We start from the raw sequence: 17023 nt of genomic DNA, 5'->3' as shown, positions 1-17023 counted from the left end.
TATTATACTAACTTTTCGATCACATATCGGTATCTCGACCATTCAATTTTTAGATCTATATGAGTATATCACTTGTGCAAATTTTCAGTCAAATTGATAATCGTTAAGGTGTCCATAAATGTGATTTACAATCATAAACATGAACAGTTCAGGTTTGACAGATTTAGGGCAACTCCAACCTTGGGGTGCCAAACCTATTTTTGGGCCATTTTGAGACTTTGGATCTCCAACCTTGTGTTTTTGGGGGGTCTGGTCCTATAAATATAGGACTTGGACTCATTTGTAGTCTCATATTTGAGACTTTTCCAAGACCAGAATTGATCACTGTACATGGGGGGCCAGCCCACTTGCTGTCTCAGCCCACTTGCTGTCTCAGCCCACATGCCGAACCAACGTGCTAGAGGCAAAAATTGAAGGAAACGCGCCCCAAAGTTGCTGGGAAGAGAGAGCACGCGCGGAACCAACGCTGGAGAGAGAAGATCGCAGGCTTTTCTGTCTGCAGTCGTGGGCCCCACGCCAGTTGCTGTCCCCTGGTGACCTTTGGAACCCCCAACGGTCATGAAATGTACGGTCCAGATGTTGCCCTGATCAATTTGGACGGTCCGATGTTACCCTTTTTTTTTTTTTTTTTGACTGTAACGGATCTATTCAAGATCCAATGGCTCAGATTTTTTTGGAAAAAAGTGATGAACGGCTCTTATTAATTGAAGGGTTATTATTTCCTTTTTGTTCCAAAAAAAAAAAAAAATTATGATCTAAATATGAAAAACCTTTTTTAAATTCATTAAATAATAAGAATAATTTTTAAAAATTATGATCTAAATAGTTAGATTCTTACTCGTATGTGCCGACACTTTTGTCGTATATGCCGACAAAAAAAAATTAAAATCTTTTTTTAAATTCATTAAATAATAAGAATAATTTTTAAATATTATGATAAAATGTTAAATGATTTTTTTTACCTTATTTCATTAAATTAACATGTTTTTAATATAATATTCATCAAAATTATACTTATATTATATTTTAGTCAAGAATAGTGAAAATAACACCCCCATATAGGTCTAATGGTTGGAGATGAGAATTGAGTCCTATATGAATAGTGCAACAAGGGGGTGCTAAAATGAGAATAGCACCCCCAAATGGTGCCTATGGTTGGAGTTGCCCTTAGTTGGTCGATACGACATTTGGTTTATCCATTTATTTAATCTAGTTCGATACCTTAGGAGTTATCAATTTGGCTAAAAAATTTTAGAAATGATTTATTCATGGAGTCATAAAAATTGAACAGTCGAGATGCCGATAAGTAATCGAAAAGTGGGTCTCATAATAAAATGAAAAAAAAGGGAATGTTTTGATAGAAAAGCCCTATATATACAGAAGCGAGTCCTACAAACGATCTTTTAAAATCTTTAAAAATAAATAAATAAATTCCTTATACACACATGGCTCTTCTAGCGGGGTTTTTTTTTTTGTCATTGTAAGGGATCTCTTATGGGACTCACTTTTCATTCACATATTGACATTTCTACCATTCAGTTTTTAGGTATCCTTGAGTAGATCACTTATGCAAATTTTCAGCTAAATTGATTATTGTAACAGTACTAAACTAGATCAAATTAATAGACGAACCGGATCTGTGCAATCTGAACCTTTCAGGTTCACAATGGTAAATCACGATCATGAATACCTTAAGGATGATCAATTTAGTTAAAAATTTTCATTTCTCTCTTCCACGAAGAAAACAAACAGAAGAATTACCAATCCGAAGTTTGGCTAGATTTGCTGCATAAGGTAAGAAAATCATGACAAAGTAACATTCAAGCTTTAAACAGACTCCCAAATCAGATCGTTCAAGGGAGCTCTGCTATCACTACATTCAGCAACTCCAATCTTACTCCAACTATGAGTATCAGAGTAAGCATTAGAATGTAAGAGGGATGAACCAAACCTAAAATAATTAAGAAAACTGGACGTTTTGTTTTGATTTTGATCTGATTTTTGTCCATCAATATCAGGATCACAACAATCCACACGTGTCAGCTCTTCCTAACTCACTTGTTGCCACGCTACAAAAGTACAAAGCGTCGAAATAATTTCAGGTCCTTTTCTTTCTCATGAATCTCGGACTTTCAGTAAAATAAAAATAATAAACAAAAGGACACGAAATAAAATAAAAAAAATGAACCAAGCCGTAAAAAAAAAAAAAAAAAAAAAAAAAATACATAGAGGACTGTCCTGCAGTTTCCAATGGGAGAAGCAACAGTGCTCACTGCCACACTAGTAGGTGAAGCATCCTCCAAATTCACCCGACGATTTCCAAGTACCACTTCCATTTTTGATACCAACTCTTACAGTGCCGCTCATCCAACCCCGATTTCGTTGCTGAGGTTGAACAAGAAGCCTGGTTCTCAGTCTGCCTTCATCAGGTTCGTTTCTTCTGCTTCGTCTCTCCCCGAATCCAATTTCCTCACGCCAATGCTGCCCGTTTCGATTGATTCAGTCAAATTTTGATTGATTCTGTTTGGACCTGAGATATGATTTCCTGTGTTTATAGCTTGCTGTTTTCGCTAGTTTTATGCTGATCTGAAGTGAAATCATACGCTCACTATTTCGCCATATCATCTTTCTAGAACTTGTGAGATTTATGATGCAAAAGTTTTGCTTGCAGAAAGAAGTGTACTAAGTTGGTTACGAAAAGTTTGATATCCAAAATGGCTGGTGATGAAGGGACGCCGGTCACTGCAGATGTCACTTCAGGAGATATGATTTTCGAGCCTATTATTGAGGATGGTGTGTTCCGATTTGATTGTTCTGCAAATGATAGAGAAGCAGCACATCCTAGTCTCTCTTTTGTTAATGGCAAGGATAGGGAGACACCGATTCAGAGTCAGAACATGCCGTCCTATATCCCAAATTTTGAACGTCTTCTTGGGCAGCAGATTGTTAAACTTGAGGTCAGTAATGAATTTACATCTTGTGTTTCGTTCTCCTCATACTATCTATTTTTGTTTTCACTTTGATAATTCCTTGTGCTATAGTTAACATGATGTACTTTGTTTCATCTAGCTTCCTGTTGGTACCTCTTTATACGGCACTGGGGAGGTTAGCGGGCAACTTGAGCGGACAGGAAAAAGAGTGAGTCACTTTTTGATGACCTATGCGTGCGTAATTTTCTCTTTTTCTCTAGGTGGTGCAGATTGGTGACTGATGTTGGAATGAAACCAATTCAAGTTACTGGGGCTGTAGATGAAACTATTTACTCTTTGGAGGCGATTCATTAGTAGTTCTGTTTGTTTTAGGTTTTTACTTGGAATTCGGATGCATGGGGCTATGGTTCTGGAACTACGTCATTGTACCAGTCACATCCTTGGGTGCTAGCTGTTCTTCCTTCTGGAGAGGCATTAGGAGTTCTTGCTGATACAACAAAGCGTTGTGAGGTGCTATGATTTTGTTGTCGTTGGAAGTTAACTTCAAAATATCATTGCCTATTAGTTTATAACTTATACTTGGTGTACGTTTTTTGTTCACTGGCAGATTGATTTAAGAAAAGAATCGATGATACAGTTCATCGCTCCATCCTCTTATCCTGTCATTACTTTTGGTCCATTTGCTACACCCAATGCTGTTTTGAGCGCTTTATCACGTGCAATTGGTAATTTCTCAAACCATTTAGCTTACACTTCTTTTTATAAGTCTGTTTCAAATGTTTCTGTGACAATTATGTATTTTCCAGTGTTAAGTTTTTGGTTCTGAGGTGTTTCTGGAAGGAGAACAAGTCCAGTATGTAGATCTATGAATTAGGATTTAAAGATTCCACAATTTAAAATTCACAAGCTCAAAAAATCTCAGAAAGAAAAGCTTCCCCATTTAATTGCTCATGATAAAAGCAGTGCAATGTGCTAAAGTAACTAGGGAACGCTTAAGGCCATTGGAGTTCGAGTTCTATAACTGTTTCTTTTCTCTTTGCCATCCCAAAAACTGTCCACAATAGGCAAAGTTGTCTGGCACTCCAAGTCACACTACAGTATGCCCTTGAACATTCCTTCTGGCACTTGCAGCTCAAAGATCAAATTTAGAACATAGAAGAAATTTAGAATATGGATTTTTAAATGATATATATAACATGGCTTGACATGAAACCACTCCTTTCTGGACAAAAAGTTGATTGGAGAATATCTGCTTAATTGGTGCATAAGTGCGTTTACATAAAATGTATAAAACAAGTTAACAACCTTCAAGGGAAACTTATAGACATGACTAGAAAGTTAGTAGATTAGGGTAGGCCCTAATTAGATCATGATCTTGGCAAAGTTATCTAAATGAATCATAGAATAAATGGTGGAAGTAAGTACCTGGAATTGGTATTAGCCTTCCTGTTGTTTTTGCATTTAAGTCTTCAACTTTATAATTCTATGTCCAGTTAAAAAACCCTATATTAATTTGATAGAAATGATGATATTTGTAAGAGTACTATCATCTTCAATATCCATGGTATCCTTGATATTTCTCAACGTGTGCCTGCAATAGGTGTAATTCTTTTCTGATATTTCATGTAGTATTTTTATGTAAGTTTCCTTATAATTTCTCTAATGTCACAATGATATTACTGTATTTTCAGACTCTTGATATCTCAGTTACCATTAATATTCAAAAAACCTTCTTGTTACATTGATAACTGAAGGTTGACCATGAATTATAAATGTAACATAAGATATGATGGATATATATATATATATATATATTACATTTGATTGGCTGTTATATCTATTGAAGGGTCTTGAAGAGAAGACACATAGCAGCCTGAAGAAGTTGTATGTTATGTGATATGTTTAAGTATGCAACTTATGAAAATTGAATAATCAAAGATCAGATTGAACTGTATACAGCATATATTACACAGACTATATGTTTGTCTGTAAATGCATACATCAAACATGTGAATGCAGACGTATATGTTTATTAGTCATGGTAATCTTTGAATAAAGTGCAGTTAGTTGTTTATTATTTATTGTTAGTATAATTGTTTAAATCAGTGAAATTTTTTTCACCAGGTACTGTATTTATGCCCCCAAAGTGGTCCTTGGGTTATCAACAATGTCGCTGGAGCTATGACTCTGATAAGAGAGTTCAAGAGGTATGTAGTTGGTATTTATCTCAAGTTAGGTTCTCTCTATTACTGTATTTGCCCCCCCCAAATTCTTCATTCGTTCCTGCACATTATATATAGGAATCTGTCACCGTACAAACTTATCAGCATTTTTTGATTTATTTGTATGGTTATCTTGTCTTGATAGGAGACAAAATTTAATTAAATAGATATAGTACAAAATGATGGACAAGATGCCCACTGGGACAGAGAACTAATATCACCTAAATCACGAATTACGAGCGCCAACACCAACACCAACCTTAAGTGCATCAGTAAATCGATTTTCATGATCATTGACCAACTTATATTTGCAGGTTACAAGAACTTTTCGGGAGAAAAAGATTCCTTGTGATGTCGTATGGATGGATATTGATTATATGGATGGTTTTCGTTGTTTCACTTTTGACAAGGTATGTTTTCCTTTAAAGTTTCTTGATGTATGACAATTGATTGATTTCATCCTATGTACATTTCCGGAATGTCATCATTAATCTTCTGTTCAGGTGATAATCTTGTAAAGTTTCTGAGGCTTTTAATGCATTTAGGATTGGAAATTAATATCCAGAACTTCAATTTGAGAATAACTGTCAAGAGAGCAAAAGGTGCCCGGGGCTGTGATGCCCATAAATTCCACATCAGTAAAGCTTTAGGGGATTTAGTGTACATAACCACAACTAGGAGTTGACTGCATATGGTATCTTAATGCAACTCAGCCTATTGCGTAGGCGGGACACAAGGGCCATGGTTATTGGATGCCGACTCCCTATTAGTGAGGAAAAGCAGCACGGGGCCCTTGTGTACAGGGTATGCAAGTAAATAGCAACATAGCTTGCGCGCGTCCCAAATTGGAAAAGCCTACTGTCAGAAGATGCATGATTTCCTCTTGGCGGGGATGCCAAAGGTCTAAAAAAGGGGATATTTGTGCCCCTTAAGCACGGCCTAAGGCTCGAAAAATCAACTTCAGCTAGCAATAGCAATTTGAGATGAGGCCTTGGTTTCTGTCAGTGGTTGCTTGTTAGAGTGCTCAAGTTGGGTATAATGCCTGGGAATTAGAAGTTGCAAATATATTATCGGTTAGCCAATTTCCATTGCTAGTAAAGTAGTTGTCCACTCTCTAATTGGACTAAGCACATTGAAGTGGAATCTCATTATATATATGTTTTCTTTATGTCAAAGCAAATCATCATCCCTAATGTGAAGCTTTCTTATTGGCTCATCAGCTTGGTTCATGTATTGACTAAGCTGCTCTCTGGCTTCATTTGTCGGGTTGAGTTCTACCTTATTAGACATTGCTCAATCCTAGGCATACATTCATATTCCATAGCCTACGAGATCAAATTAGTACCCTCATTCTAAATAAAGATAAACTTATCAATTTCGGCTTTTTGGATAGATTGGCGACAGAGCAAAACTTTTTAATGATGGGGAGGCTGTGTGGATTTCTTATGGGTCATGTTTAGATTGCGGGTCATGGGATTTGGGATTTAATAGGAACCAGCTGTTTCTTCATCTTCTTCTTTTTTTTTGGGGGGGGGGGGGGGGGGGGGGTGGGTGTGTGGTGTATGGTATAGGCTGTTTAGCTGTATTTGATTGGTCTGTTTGATGGCTTATATTTCATTCAATGCTGTTGATTTGTTTAGTGCTGGTCAGTGGTCACTGTATTTGTATTGCTGTTCCACTTCTTTTATTTTATTTTATAAAGTTGGTTCTTTTTCTATAAATTGAGTGGAATCTTTCAATGAAATGTCATTATGCTAATACCTTTCAGGACCGTTTTCAAGATCCAAAATCCTTGGTGAAGGATCTCCACCAAAATGGTTTCAAGGCAATATGGATGCTTGACCCAGGGATAAAAGTGGAAGATGGTTATTTTGTGTATGATAGTGGTTCTAAAACTGATGTCTGGATTTCGAAAGCAGATGGAAAACCTTTTGTTGGTAACTTTTCTCTTTGTATTGGGTTTGAAATTTTAACCCAGTATTTTACCGTCTTAAAATTTCCTTTCCATCTACAGGGGAGGTGTGGCCTGGGCCTTGTGTTTTCCCAGACTTTACACAGGCAAAAGTTCGATCGTGGTGGTCCAATTTAGTCAAAGATTTCATTTGTAATGGTGTTGATGGTATATGGAATGACATGAATGAACCAGCTGTTTTTAAGGTAGTTCTATAATTGCTTGATGGTGCTTGCAATTTGTTCAGTTGGTGTTGATTTTTTTTCTCTTCAGGTTGTCACAAAAACAATGCCTGAGAGCAATATCCATAAGGGGGATGATGAACTGGGAGGCTGCCAGAATCACTCACACTACCACAATGTATCATTTATTCAACCCCAGTCTTGTGCTTTTGCTTTTTAAGTTTATTTTTTGGTTCAATGTTGTTGAACAGTTTGCTCCACTGTGCCACCCTGGCTAGAAACTTGATTTCCTCCAGTTTCTGGGTGTCTTCATGTTATTTTATCAGATTGCAGTGTGCTGCACTCATCAATGTTATCTGAACTTCAAAAGTTGTTGATTTTGCTGCTGATTAGGTCTATGGGTTGCTGATGGCAAGATCAACTTATGAAGGGATGAAATTGGGTAATGCAAAGAAACGTCCTTTTGTCCTCACGAGAGCTGGATTTATTGGTAGCCAGCGGTATGCTGCAACATGGACCGGAGACAATCTTTCAACTTGGGAACACCTACATATGAGTATTCCCATGGTACTTCAATTGGTATGTAATTCTTTTAGTCTGGTTTCCAAAAGTGCAGAAAAATTGTAGACCTGAATTTGATTTCCTTGCCTCTTCTCTAGTTAGCTTCTCGTACAAAAATTGGTCTGTGATCTTACAAGATTAGTATTATTTACATCCAGAAATGTACTCCAGGTCACCCACCCTTTAAGGTTGAGATTAAATGAATGTAACTTTAGTGTCTTAATCTCAACCCTTGATTATCAGATCCCACTGTAGTTGACCATATACTATCAATTATCATTCCTGATACTTTTTCATTCTCTTCCTTAAACATATCCATGTTAATATTTTCTTAAAAGGCTGTATTCTCATATGTTTTGATATTATCAATTTCAAGATCTTTCCTCTAAATCTTGAAAGGCTTGGTTTGGTTTTTAAAATAGATGAAGAAAAGTTCTTTCTTTCAACCAGTTACTCGAGAAAAACTACAGAATTGTTTATCAACTAGTTTGCTGCTTATCTTTATTCAACTCCTATAAGATACTTGTTAGTTTGTTTTCAGGGACTTAGTGGTCAGCCAATGTCGGGGCCTGATATTGGTGGCTTTGCTGGAAATGCAACACCTGAGCTCTTTGGAAGATGGGTGGGTATAGGTTCTCTGTTTCCCTTTTGCCGTGGGCACTCTGAACAGGACACCGCTGACCATGAGCCGTGGTCTTTTGGGGAAGAGGTTGGTCATTCTCGAGGATTATGAATTCTTTTTCGTGGTTGTTTCTTAATTATCTTGATCAAACAATGATTGGATAAAACAAATCTTTAATAACTACTGTGCACGCTTATCATCAGTCTTCATTAAAATCTCTAAAGAGCTAAATGAAGGTTTGGATAAAGGAGAGGATTGTAGTAGCTTGAAAGCCTGAAGAGGGATGACTAAGAATGAAGATTTCATGGGAGGGTAGAGGGTAGCACCAATTTAAGAGAAGTTGAGGTAGATTCATTTGAGATGGTTTTGTCATGTATAGGGAGAAATAGGGATGCATTGGAATCATGGAATGTAATATTGAGTTGATTATAGTTTGGATAAAAAAGTTGCAATAGTAATCAGAACTTTTTCTCAAGGATGGTTATTAGAGATGTAGAAAGTATGGCATTGGATAAGTTTACCCATATAAGTGGAGGAGGCTACATGTCCTAGGACAATAGTTTGGACGAGCTCTTATGTTTCCAATCCTAGGCATCAAGTAGTGAATGACTTCCACTTCTATACTTCTGGAATCTACTATTTCTTCTTAGGTTTGTTATTGTTTTTTCAGATCTAGATCTACTCTGCATGCTATTGCTCAGAACTAACTTGGCTTTTCTATATTAGTGTGAAGAAGTATGCCGCTTGGCATTGAGGAGGCGCTACCGCCTTATACCTCATTTATACACTCTCTTCTATATGGCTCATACGACGGGTACTCCAGTGGCAAGTCCTACATTTTTTGCTGGTGGGATTTCATGCTGTTGAATGTTGTGACTTCTTTTGGAGAAGGTGAATCTCTGCTTTGTTAAGCCACTAATTACAGGCATCTGATTCTTGTGCAGATCCCAAAGATACCAGCTTAAGGAAACTGGAGACTTCTTTTTTGTTGGGTCCAGTTCTAGTGTATGCAAGGTTCTCACCACTTTCTTATGTGTTACAGTATGAAAGTCGTTGTAGATTGTGCATTCCTAGTCTGGCTTCCATCTTTTATGGTATCTGTACCTTGTGTTTATGCCTTAAGCAAACTGAGACTGAATTTGACATCACTTATCAAGAGAAAGGCTGGTCAATCTCCTGTGTTATTTTTCTAATCTGTAAATCCTTTCTATAGAAAAACATACTGACAATAAAAGATACCTCATCCAACATTTCATATGGTTCTTTTCAAACAATTCATTTTTTGTTGCATAAGTGAAGCTCAGAGTTTATCAAATATTATGGGTAGATATTAAATGTTATTTCCACCTTTTATTCCCTTTGCATATTGGGAAATTAAGGAAGTGTAAATTTAAAAACGCACGCTGTGGATACATTGCAGCATGTAGATCGTTTAATTTTTTCTAGTTTCATTAACAGATTAACTCACTGATAATGGTGAGGTTCAGTTGGAAATCCGTATTTGGTCTTTGATCCTGGAATTTTGCTTTGACATCCTATTTATCATGATCAGCACTGCGGTTGGTCGGGGGATGGATGGTTTGCAGTGCACATTGCCCAAAGGAATCTGGATGAGTTTTGATTTTGATGATTCACATCCAGTATGTATTTCTGTACATATTGATAGGCTTTGTTATTTTGTCTGTTTATTGTTAATCTCTTGTTTGCCCTCATTTCTTTGTTTCCTTTTAATTCTTTTCTGTTTATTGTAGGATTTACCAGCGTTATATTTGCAAGGTGGAGCAATTATTCCTGTGGGTCCTCCTCATCAGCATGTTGGTGAATCTAATATATTAGATGACTTGACACTCCTTGTGGCTTTAAATGAACATGGTAACAATTGAGTTGTGTTATTTTGTTTATATTGTTTGCTTCCCTGATCAATTTCTTACAGTAAAATTTAGTTTGCTGGCTGTTTGAATATTTTTAAATTAAAATACTATCTATCTTTCCTAACTTTTTGTAGGCTAAAAATTTGTAGTTGGCAGCTTAATGAATTCTCTCTTCATGTACAGGGAAAGCTGAAGGTGTTTTATATGAAGATGATGGTGATGGATATGAATTCCTGGAAGGAGGATTCTTGTTGACACACTATGTTGCTGAACTTCAATCATCAACACTTACTCTCAAAATTTCAAAAACTGAAGGATCTTGGAAGAGACCAAACCGTCGCTTGCATGTGCAATTATTGCTTGGTGGAGGTGCCATGGTATGTCTGTTTCTTGAGAGACAAGAATAATGCCTGAGACTAGCATACATTAATAAAATCCCATATTAATCCTGACTTCCTCAAATAGGTTGATATATGGGGTAAGGATGGAGAGATTCTTCAACTTTCAACGCCTTCAGAACAGGAGGTCTCGCAGCTGGTTTCTACCAGTGAGAAACAGTACAGAACTCGTTTGGGTAAATTCTTTGATGCTCATACTTAGTCATTTATCCTGAACATAAAATATTGCTAAATGCTACTTCTTTGTCAGATGACAGTAACCTTGACTGAATTGTCTTAATGGATTGCCCAATTCAACTAAGCTCCAATAAACTATCCTTATTTATTTATTTTCTCTTTTCTTTTTATTCTTTTTATTTTTGATACGAAACTAGATTTTTCTTTTTCTTTTGACTACCACAATTAAGAATTTCCTTTTTTTTCTTTTTTTTCTTTTAAAGAAAGATTAGAGATCTATTTATCTTTTTGTGATCAGCATGCATTTTCTGTATATCCAAATTGCAACATCATGAGCAAATTTAACTTGAAGGATCCACATCTTAAGTAGTATTTGATAATATTTCTTGTTAGTTGATAAAAAGCACTGGTGAAGAATCTCACTGAGAGTTTTGGTGGAATTTTTGAGCCATTGTCTATTCTGTCCTCATTTTTGGATTTTATCCGCAAGAATTCTATAAATTTTTTCTAGATCCTGGAAGTATTCCACTCATGTTCACATTTCTCCTTTGAAGTCTTCAGTAACCCCAGAAATGTCCCTGAAATGTAATAGAAGATGTTTTTTCAAAATTCACTTAATAGAATATATATATATATATATATATATATATATATATATATATATATATATATATATATTTGTGTGTGTGTGTGGTCGTGTGTATTTGTAAAAATCCTAATTAGGGGTCCACGGATTAATGGGTTTTAATTTATCAAATATAGAAAATGCCAAGCGTATTCCAGCAGTAGAAGTGAGTTCTGCACAGAAAGGAATAGAGCTTTCAAGGACGCCTATTGAATTGAAGGGTGGTGATTGGGTTATTAAAGTAGTGCCCTGGATTGGTGGTCGAATCATTTCCATGACTCACCTTCCTTCAGGTAGGACTTTCTACATTATGGGTTTTTTTTTTTCTACTGTTCCTTTCCTTCTCTTCATTATGTAGATATACGTCCTTACATAATTTCCTTGCTCTCTGCTATGCCATGTAGTCTTTCCCCCAATATTTTAAGAATAAAATTCCTGCATTTGTTATTAAGTTAACTTGTGTTAATTTTGATGCTTTCCATAATTGATTTTTTCATGTGGTCATGGTTTCAGGGACACAGTGGCTTCACAGTAGGGTTGATATTAATGGTTATGAAGAATATAGTGGTACCGAGTACCGCTCTGCTGGATGTTCCGAGGAATACAATGTTATTGAGTGAGTTTCTGGAGTAGACTATTACTAGCTGCATATTTTTATAAAGCATTAATTGAAAAGAAAACCCAAGGGCATTTACTTTCCACCACTTCTCTTCGGAAGACCATCTTATATTAACTCATACTGAGATGATAAGTAAAGTGGTTTTGTATCACAGTGAAAAACTCATTGAGTTCTATATAATTGTTCATATCACCTTAGGAGCGTTCTAGAACTCCAAAAGATGTCACTGATTGGCCCCTAGGTAGACTCAAGATTAGCAAAATGGACCTTCCCTGATATCTATCCATTCAACCAGTTTTGAAATGGCATTGGAGTAGGTGGTGTTAGTGACATAGGCCTGAATGGACCTTCACCTCGATTCAGAGCCTGTTTAAGTTTCGGATGGATATATCTGTGTCCATATTAATGGCAATTATGGTAGTCTGTAGCTTGCATTTATTCTCTGAAGTCTCCCTCGCAGACGAAATCTCGAGCATGCCGGGGAGGAGGAATCTCTCATGTTAGAAGGTGATATAGGGGGTGGATTGGTTCTCCAACGACAGTTATATATTCCAAAGAATGATCCCAAGGTTTTCCGGATCGACTCTAGCATTATAGCACGCAAAGTTGGTGCTGGTTCTGGTGGATATTCAAGGTTCGTTCTGGAACATCGACTTCTTTTTCCTTCAAATGCGTGTGTGTGTGTGTTTTGCCTACGATTGTTTCTGTGTTTGAGCTCATATGAATGCATGTTTGAAATTTTTCTGGTGGAATCGACTATTCCAAGTCACTACAAGTACTCAGATCTCTATAATATAACTCATATTAATGAAGGTCGCTGGACACCACCTCTAAATACTTCTGAAAGCCATAAAAAGGCTGGTCCTAACGTGTAAGCCTTGATTTGGCATATTCTTCCAGTGATGGGGAGCCTAATCAGATCTTTAGTTGGTCAATGTGTAGTTCTGATTTTCTGTCTGCTAGCTTCTCTTTTTTTTCCCCCTTCTCTTGTGATTGTATCCTAATTGCTTTATTTGTTGTCAATTTATGTTTGTAGACTGGTCTGCTTGAGAGTACACCCGATGTTCACCCTGTTGCACCCCTCAGAATCTTATGTTTCATTTACGGCCATTGATGGGTCAAAGCATGAAATTGGGCCCGAATCTAATGAGCAGTTCTATGAAGGGAATTTAATGCCTAATGGTAATTTATCTATCACTCATCTTTTGGATTCATAAAATGAAAAGTTGGAGCTATATCATCCTGCTCATAGTATAGAATCACTTTTGACTTTTGAAACCTTTAATAGTGACAAAGTCTTTTCACTTTCTATGTTATGGTTGTGCTTGCAAAGTCTAAGGGGAAAAAAATCAAAGTAAAAAACTAAAAAAGAATAAACTTATTAAGCATACCACTTAATAGATTTACCATGGCTGGAGCTGTTGATGTTAACAAAGTAAAAAGAGTAAAATTCCCAAATTTTGTGCGAGTGGAAAACTAGTGAATGCTTATGCATTTTTTGTTTTTTCCTCCTATTTTAATATGTCATTATAGTCATAACAAGAATGAAGAATATAAGCTTATGGCGGTTCTTGACTTGTGAAATCTTGCGTAGTCAAGGATACTAAGGGAGTCAACATTGGCAAGGACTGGGACCTAAGGGAAACAGTTGCTTCTTGGTTAGGAACCACTAGGAGACTTGATTTGTTCCGGCATATTTAATTGTGACGCAAGTTTTCAAAAATTAGATACCTGGGGATTGTGTGTTAGATTTATCTTCCACCACATTGCAAACCCACATGCAGCGGATGCATCTTTGTAGTTGATTATTTCAGGAAGTGTACCTGCACCTTGGTGTGCTGGCCTAAATATGGCTCTGATACCATCTATAATGCCCCATGCTTGTCCAAATATATTAGCCTACTGGGAAGAAACAATTTCAACCACATATATCCTACTAGAATTTACTCTACAGTCCATAGATTGATAGACACATAACTCTCTACACTGGAATGAGTTCCAGTGTTTGGGAGTGTAAGGTTTATCATGACTTTATGAGTAATCTCAATATCATACATCTCTCCTCAAGGAGTGGTCGTGATGTATCTTCTTACACTGACATAGTATCAGCAATTACTTAGCAGGACAAGAATGTTAAAATAGTAAAAGCTCAAGATTAAAACATGAGGTAGTTAATACATCTTTTAAAATAAAGCCCGGTCGCATTAAACGGCATGTCACTCAATGGTTTGAATTATTAGCATTTCTGATTTGTCCCTAAAATGTGACACGGATGTAGTCACGTTGGTAAGTGAGGTGCAGTTTACAAGTTTATGTCGGTGTCAGAAACTTGAGCAAAATGAACACAAATTGTATGAGAATAGTCAAAATCTGTGCACTTTCCAAATTACTGTATCTTATATTTCTTTGTTCTTTGATCATATCATATACTAGATACTCTGATTGATATTACAATTTACAATATCTTCTGTGAAACATAGAGACTAAAAGACCTACCAATGGTTGGAATTTGAGTTGTCGACCCACAATGGTTATTTTATTAATTGTATTTTGGGCTACAAGGAAATGAGTTGCACACTTGGCAGTTGAGTTCAGTGTGCAAGCAATGATAGTTTGGGTTTGCTTGGATTTTTCTCCTACAATGGTCATCTTTGATGAAAATTGCCTTTCCTTTTTCTTGTTGCAACAGGTGAATGGATGCTCATTGATAAATGCCTTGGCTTGGGGTTATTGAATCGGTTTGATGTCAGTCAGGTTTTCAAGTGCCTAATCCACTGGGGAACTGGTACTGTTAATTTGGAGCTGTGGTCCGAGGAGAGGCCTGTTTCCAACCAATCACCTCTTAGAATATCCCATGAGTATGAGGTGATGGATCTCTTTTAGAAAATCTGGTGTAATCAAACTCTGGCATGCTACCAAAATAAAGCGTCTGAACTTTGAGAAGCTGCTACACTGTTAGTGTGAGTGTGGCTTCAATGATGTGAGAAATGTATGTCACTGTTGCATATATGATAATACCACGGTAAATGCTTTTTGACTAAAAGAAACCAAGGCATCTTTTAAATAGAAATCAGAAATCATTAGAGTATTTTATCAGTAAAGAATGTACATGTCACAAAATTAGAGAATGTTTCAAAATCATGAATTCGCTGGTATTTATAGTGAAGTTGATTGCACCTTCAGGTTATCTCTATAACCATTCAGTAGCTTTTATTTAAGCTACATACATGTCTTCAACTTATATATATCATCACCTCGGGCAAAACCCAAAAACCATGTCATTTACTATCAGACTTCTTGCTCGTCTTAATACAAGGTGAGTTCATGGATTTCAATGGTAACCAATTGGAGCGGGAGATTCCTTCAGTTCACGTCCATTATAATGTATGTCCTGCAAAGCAATTCAATTTGTATCAATTAGAACCAAATATAAACATATAGAACCTCTGGAACAGCAGTTATTGAAAACAGATGTGCTAAGAGTCAGATGCGATCTTCAGTCCTTACCGAAGCGAAGTGATTGACATCTCGGTGGTGAGCCTCGTCTGCCCTAACAACTATAACAACATCTCTCAAGGTGGAATTGGGTGGTAGCTGCCAATAATCGATAGCAATAGCTGGAGCTGGAACATTCTCAATGTTACCTTTGTCTAACTCCTTGAGGAACTCGGTATATGAGTGAATTGCTTCCTCCTCAAGATATCCAACCATTCTATGAGCAAACTTGGGTGAAATCATATATCCCAAGAAGTACGCATTGAAGAAAACACCTTGAACGGCAAATACAAGCGCGCGCTCGTACCACCTGGGCTTGGCGACTTCCATGAAGGTCATGAGGTGCATACGCTCGTTCTCGGCTTCTTCTAGAAGAGCTTTGATCCAGCCGCCACTGTGCTCGAATCGCCTAAGCGATTTGCAGTGCAGCAGCATCCCTCCTACCATTCCAGGCACTGCTGCCACTGTCTCCAGCATCATTGCCCTGCACCCATATCGCCTCTGCATATAACAAGGATGCAGCATATACTCAAAAAAATAAGTAACTACCAAAAAGTGACAAATCATAAAAATGACCAAGCAAATTAAAAGTTGAGAATACCTGGAAGAATAGGTCCGTAGGCCATCGGAAAGACTTGACAGTCCAGTAGGCCATTTTGTCCATCAAAGTTGTAGGCACGTGATGCTTCTGGAGATCTATCGAGGTATCGGCCTTGTACGTCTCCCATGGCTTCAAATTTCATCAAATAAATCAGAGATTAGTCAAAAATTAATTTCATCAAAGAAAAGAGATATAATTAACAATTCGTTAAAATCGACCATTAATTAGTAATTAACATACTCTGAAGCAATTCCATTTCCATTCAGTACCGTCTTCCTTGGTAATCTTGTTCGGTCCCACCCCCCAGTAGCTGGTGATGGCCTTCTCCTCATCGTCCTTATTACCACCACCGTGTCCGGCAACTGAAACGGCGGAGTTGCTATGATCAGCCTCCTCCTCCTGCTGCTTCTCCTGACGGCCGAGAGCCAGAGTGCTACCACTGCGTACCCTCTGAACGAGGTAAATGATGCTGCCGTTGTTCCACCATGCGCCTGCGGCCGCATCCTTTAGAGGAATGATTATGGAGGACAATTGTTTGGCCGTGGGCGCATTAGTGGTGGCAGCTCTGGCTGCCGTGGAGAAGAGGCGCGCACTTGCTACGTGCGCCGCCGACTTCGCCATGTGCCTACACGCTTGCGTGCGAGTCATCGCCATCATCTTAATCAATCTATCAGGTTTTGGAATCAGAACAAATGACAGAGAACTAGAAGAAGAGTTTTTGTTTGGTTTTCAGGGTTTAAGGCTTTTGTGAGGGTTTAAGAGAGAGTCG

General features: G+C 37.4%; 2 protein-coding genes across 2 annotated transcripts; one reads left to right on the top strand and one right to left on the bottom strand.

Annotated features, from left to right (window-relative positions):
- The first annotated feature begins 2214 nt into the window (after positions 1-2214).
- On the top strand, positions 2215-15345 carry LOC133742254 (uncharacterized). Its single transcript, XM_062169926.1, has 23 exons — positions 2215-2429; positions 2672-2957; positions 3070-3138; positions 3303-3440; positions 3538-3655; positions 5055-5137; positions 5467-5562; positions 6921-7089; positions 7167-7309; positions 7377-7463; positions 7679-7864; positions 8388-8555; positions 9195-9315; positions 9413-9482; positions 10021-10108; positions 10220-10340; positions 10523-10716; positions 10805-10913; positions 11677-11832; positions 12053-12155; positions 12619-12792; positions 13195-13340; positions 14848-15345. Exons 1-23 carry the CDS (start codon positions 2251-2253, stop codon positions 15039-15041), a joined length of 3198 nt encoding a protein of 1065 aa, XP_062025910.1. The 5' UTR covers positions 2215-2250; the 3' UTR covers positions 15042-15345.
- Positions 15287-17023, bottom strand: LOC133742256 (ubiquinol oxidase 2, mitochondrial-like). Its single transcript, XM_062169927.1, has 4 exons — positions 16495-17023; positions 16255-16383; positions 15666-16154; positions 15287-15549 (listed from the first exon to the last, which is right to left on the bottom strand). Exons 1-4 carry the CDS (start codon positions 16909-16911, stop codon positions 15490-15492), a joined length of 1095 nt encoding a protein of 364 aa, XP_062025911.1. The 5' UTR covers positions 16912-17023; the 3' UTR covers positions 15287-15489.

Source organism: Rosa rugosa, chromosome 4 (assembly GCF_958449725.1).
Source record: "Rosa rugosa chromosome 4, drRosRugo1.1, whole genome shotgun sequence".
In the NCBI taxonomy this organism is placed as follows: domain Eukaryota; kingdom Viridiplantae; phylum Streptophyta; class Magnoliopsida; order Rosales; family Rosaceae; genus Rosa; species Rosa rugosa.
This window is presented reverse-complemented; position numbering and strand designations above follow the sequence as displayed.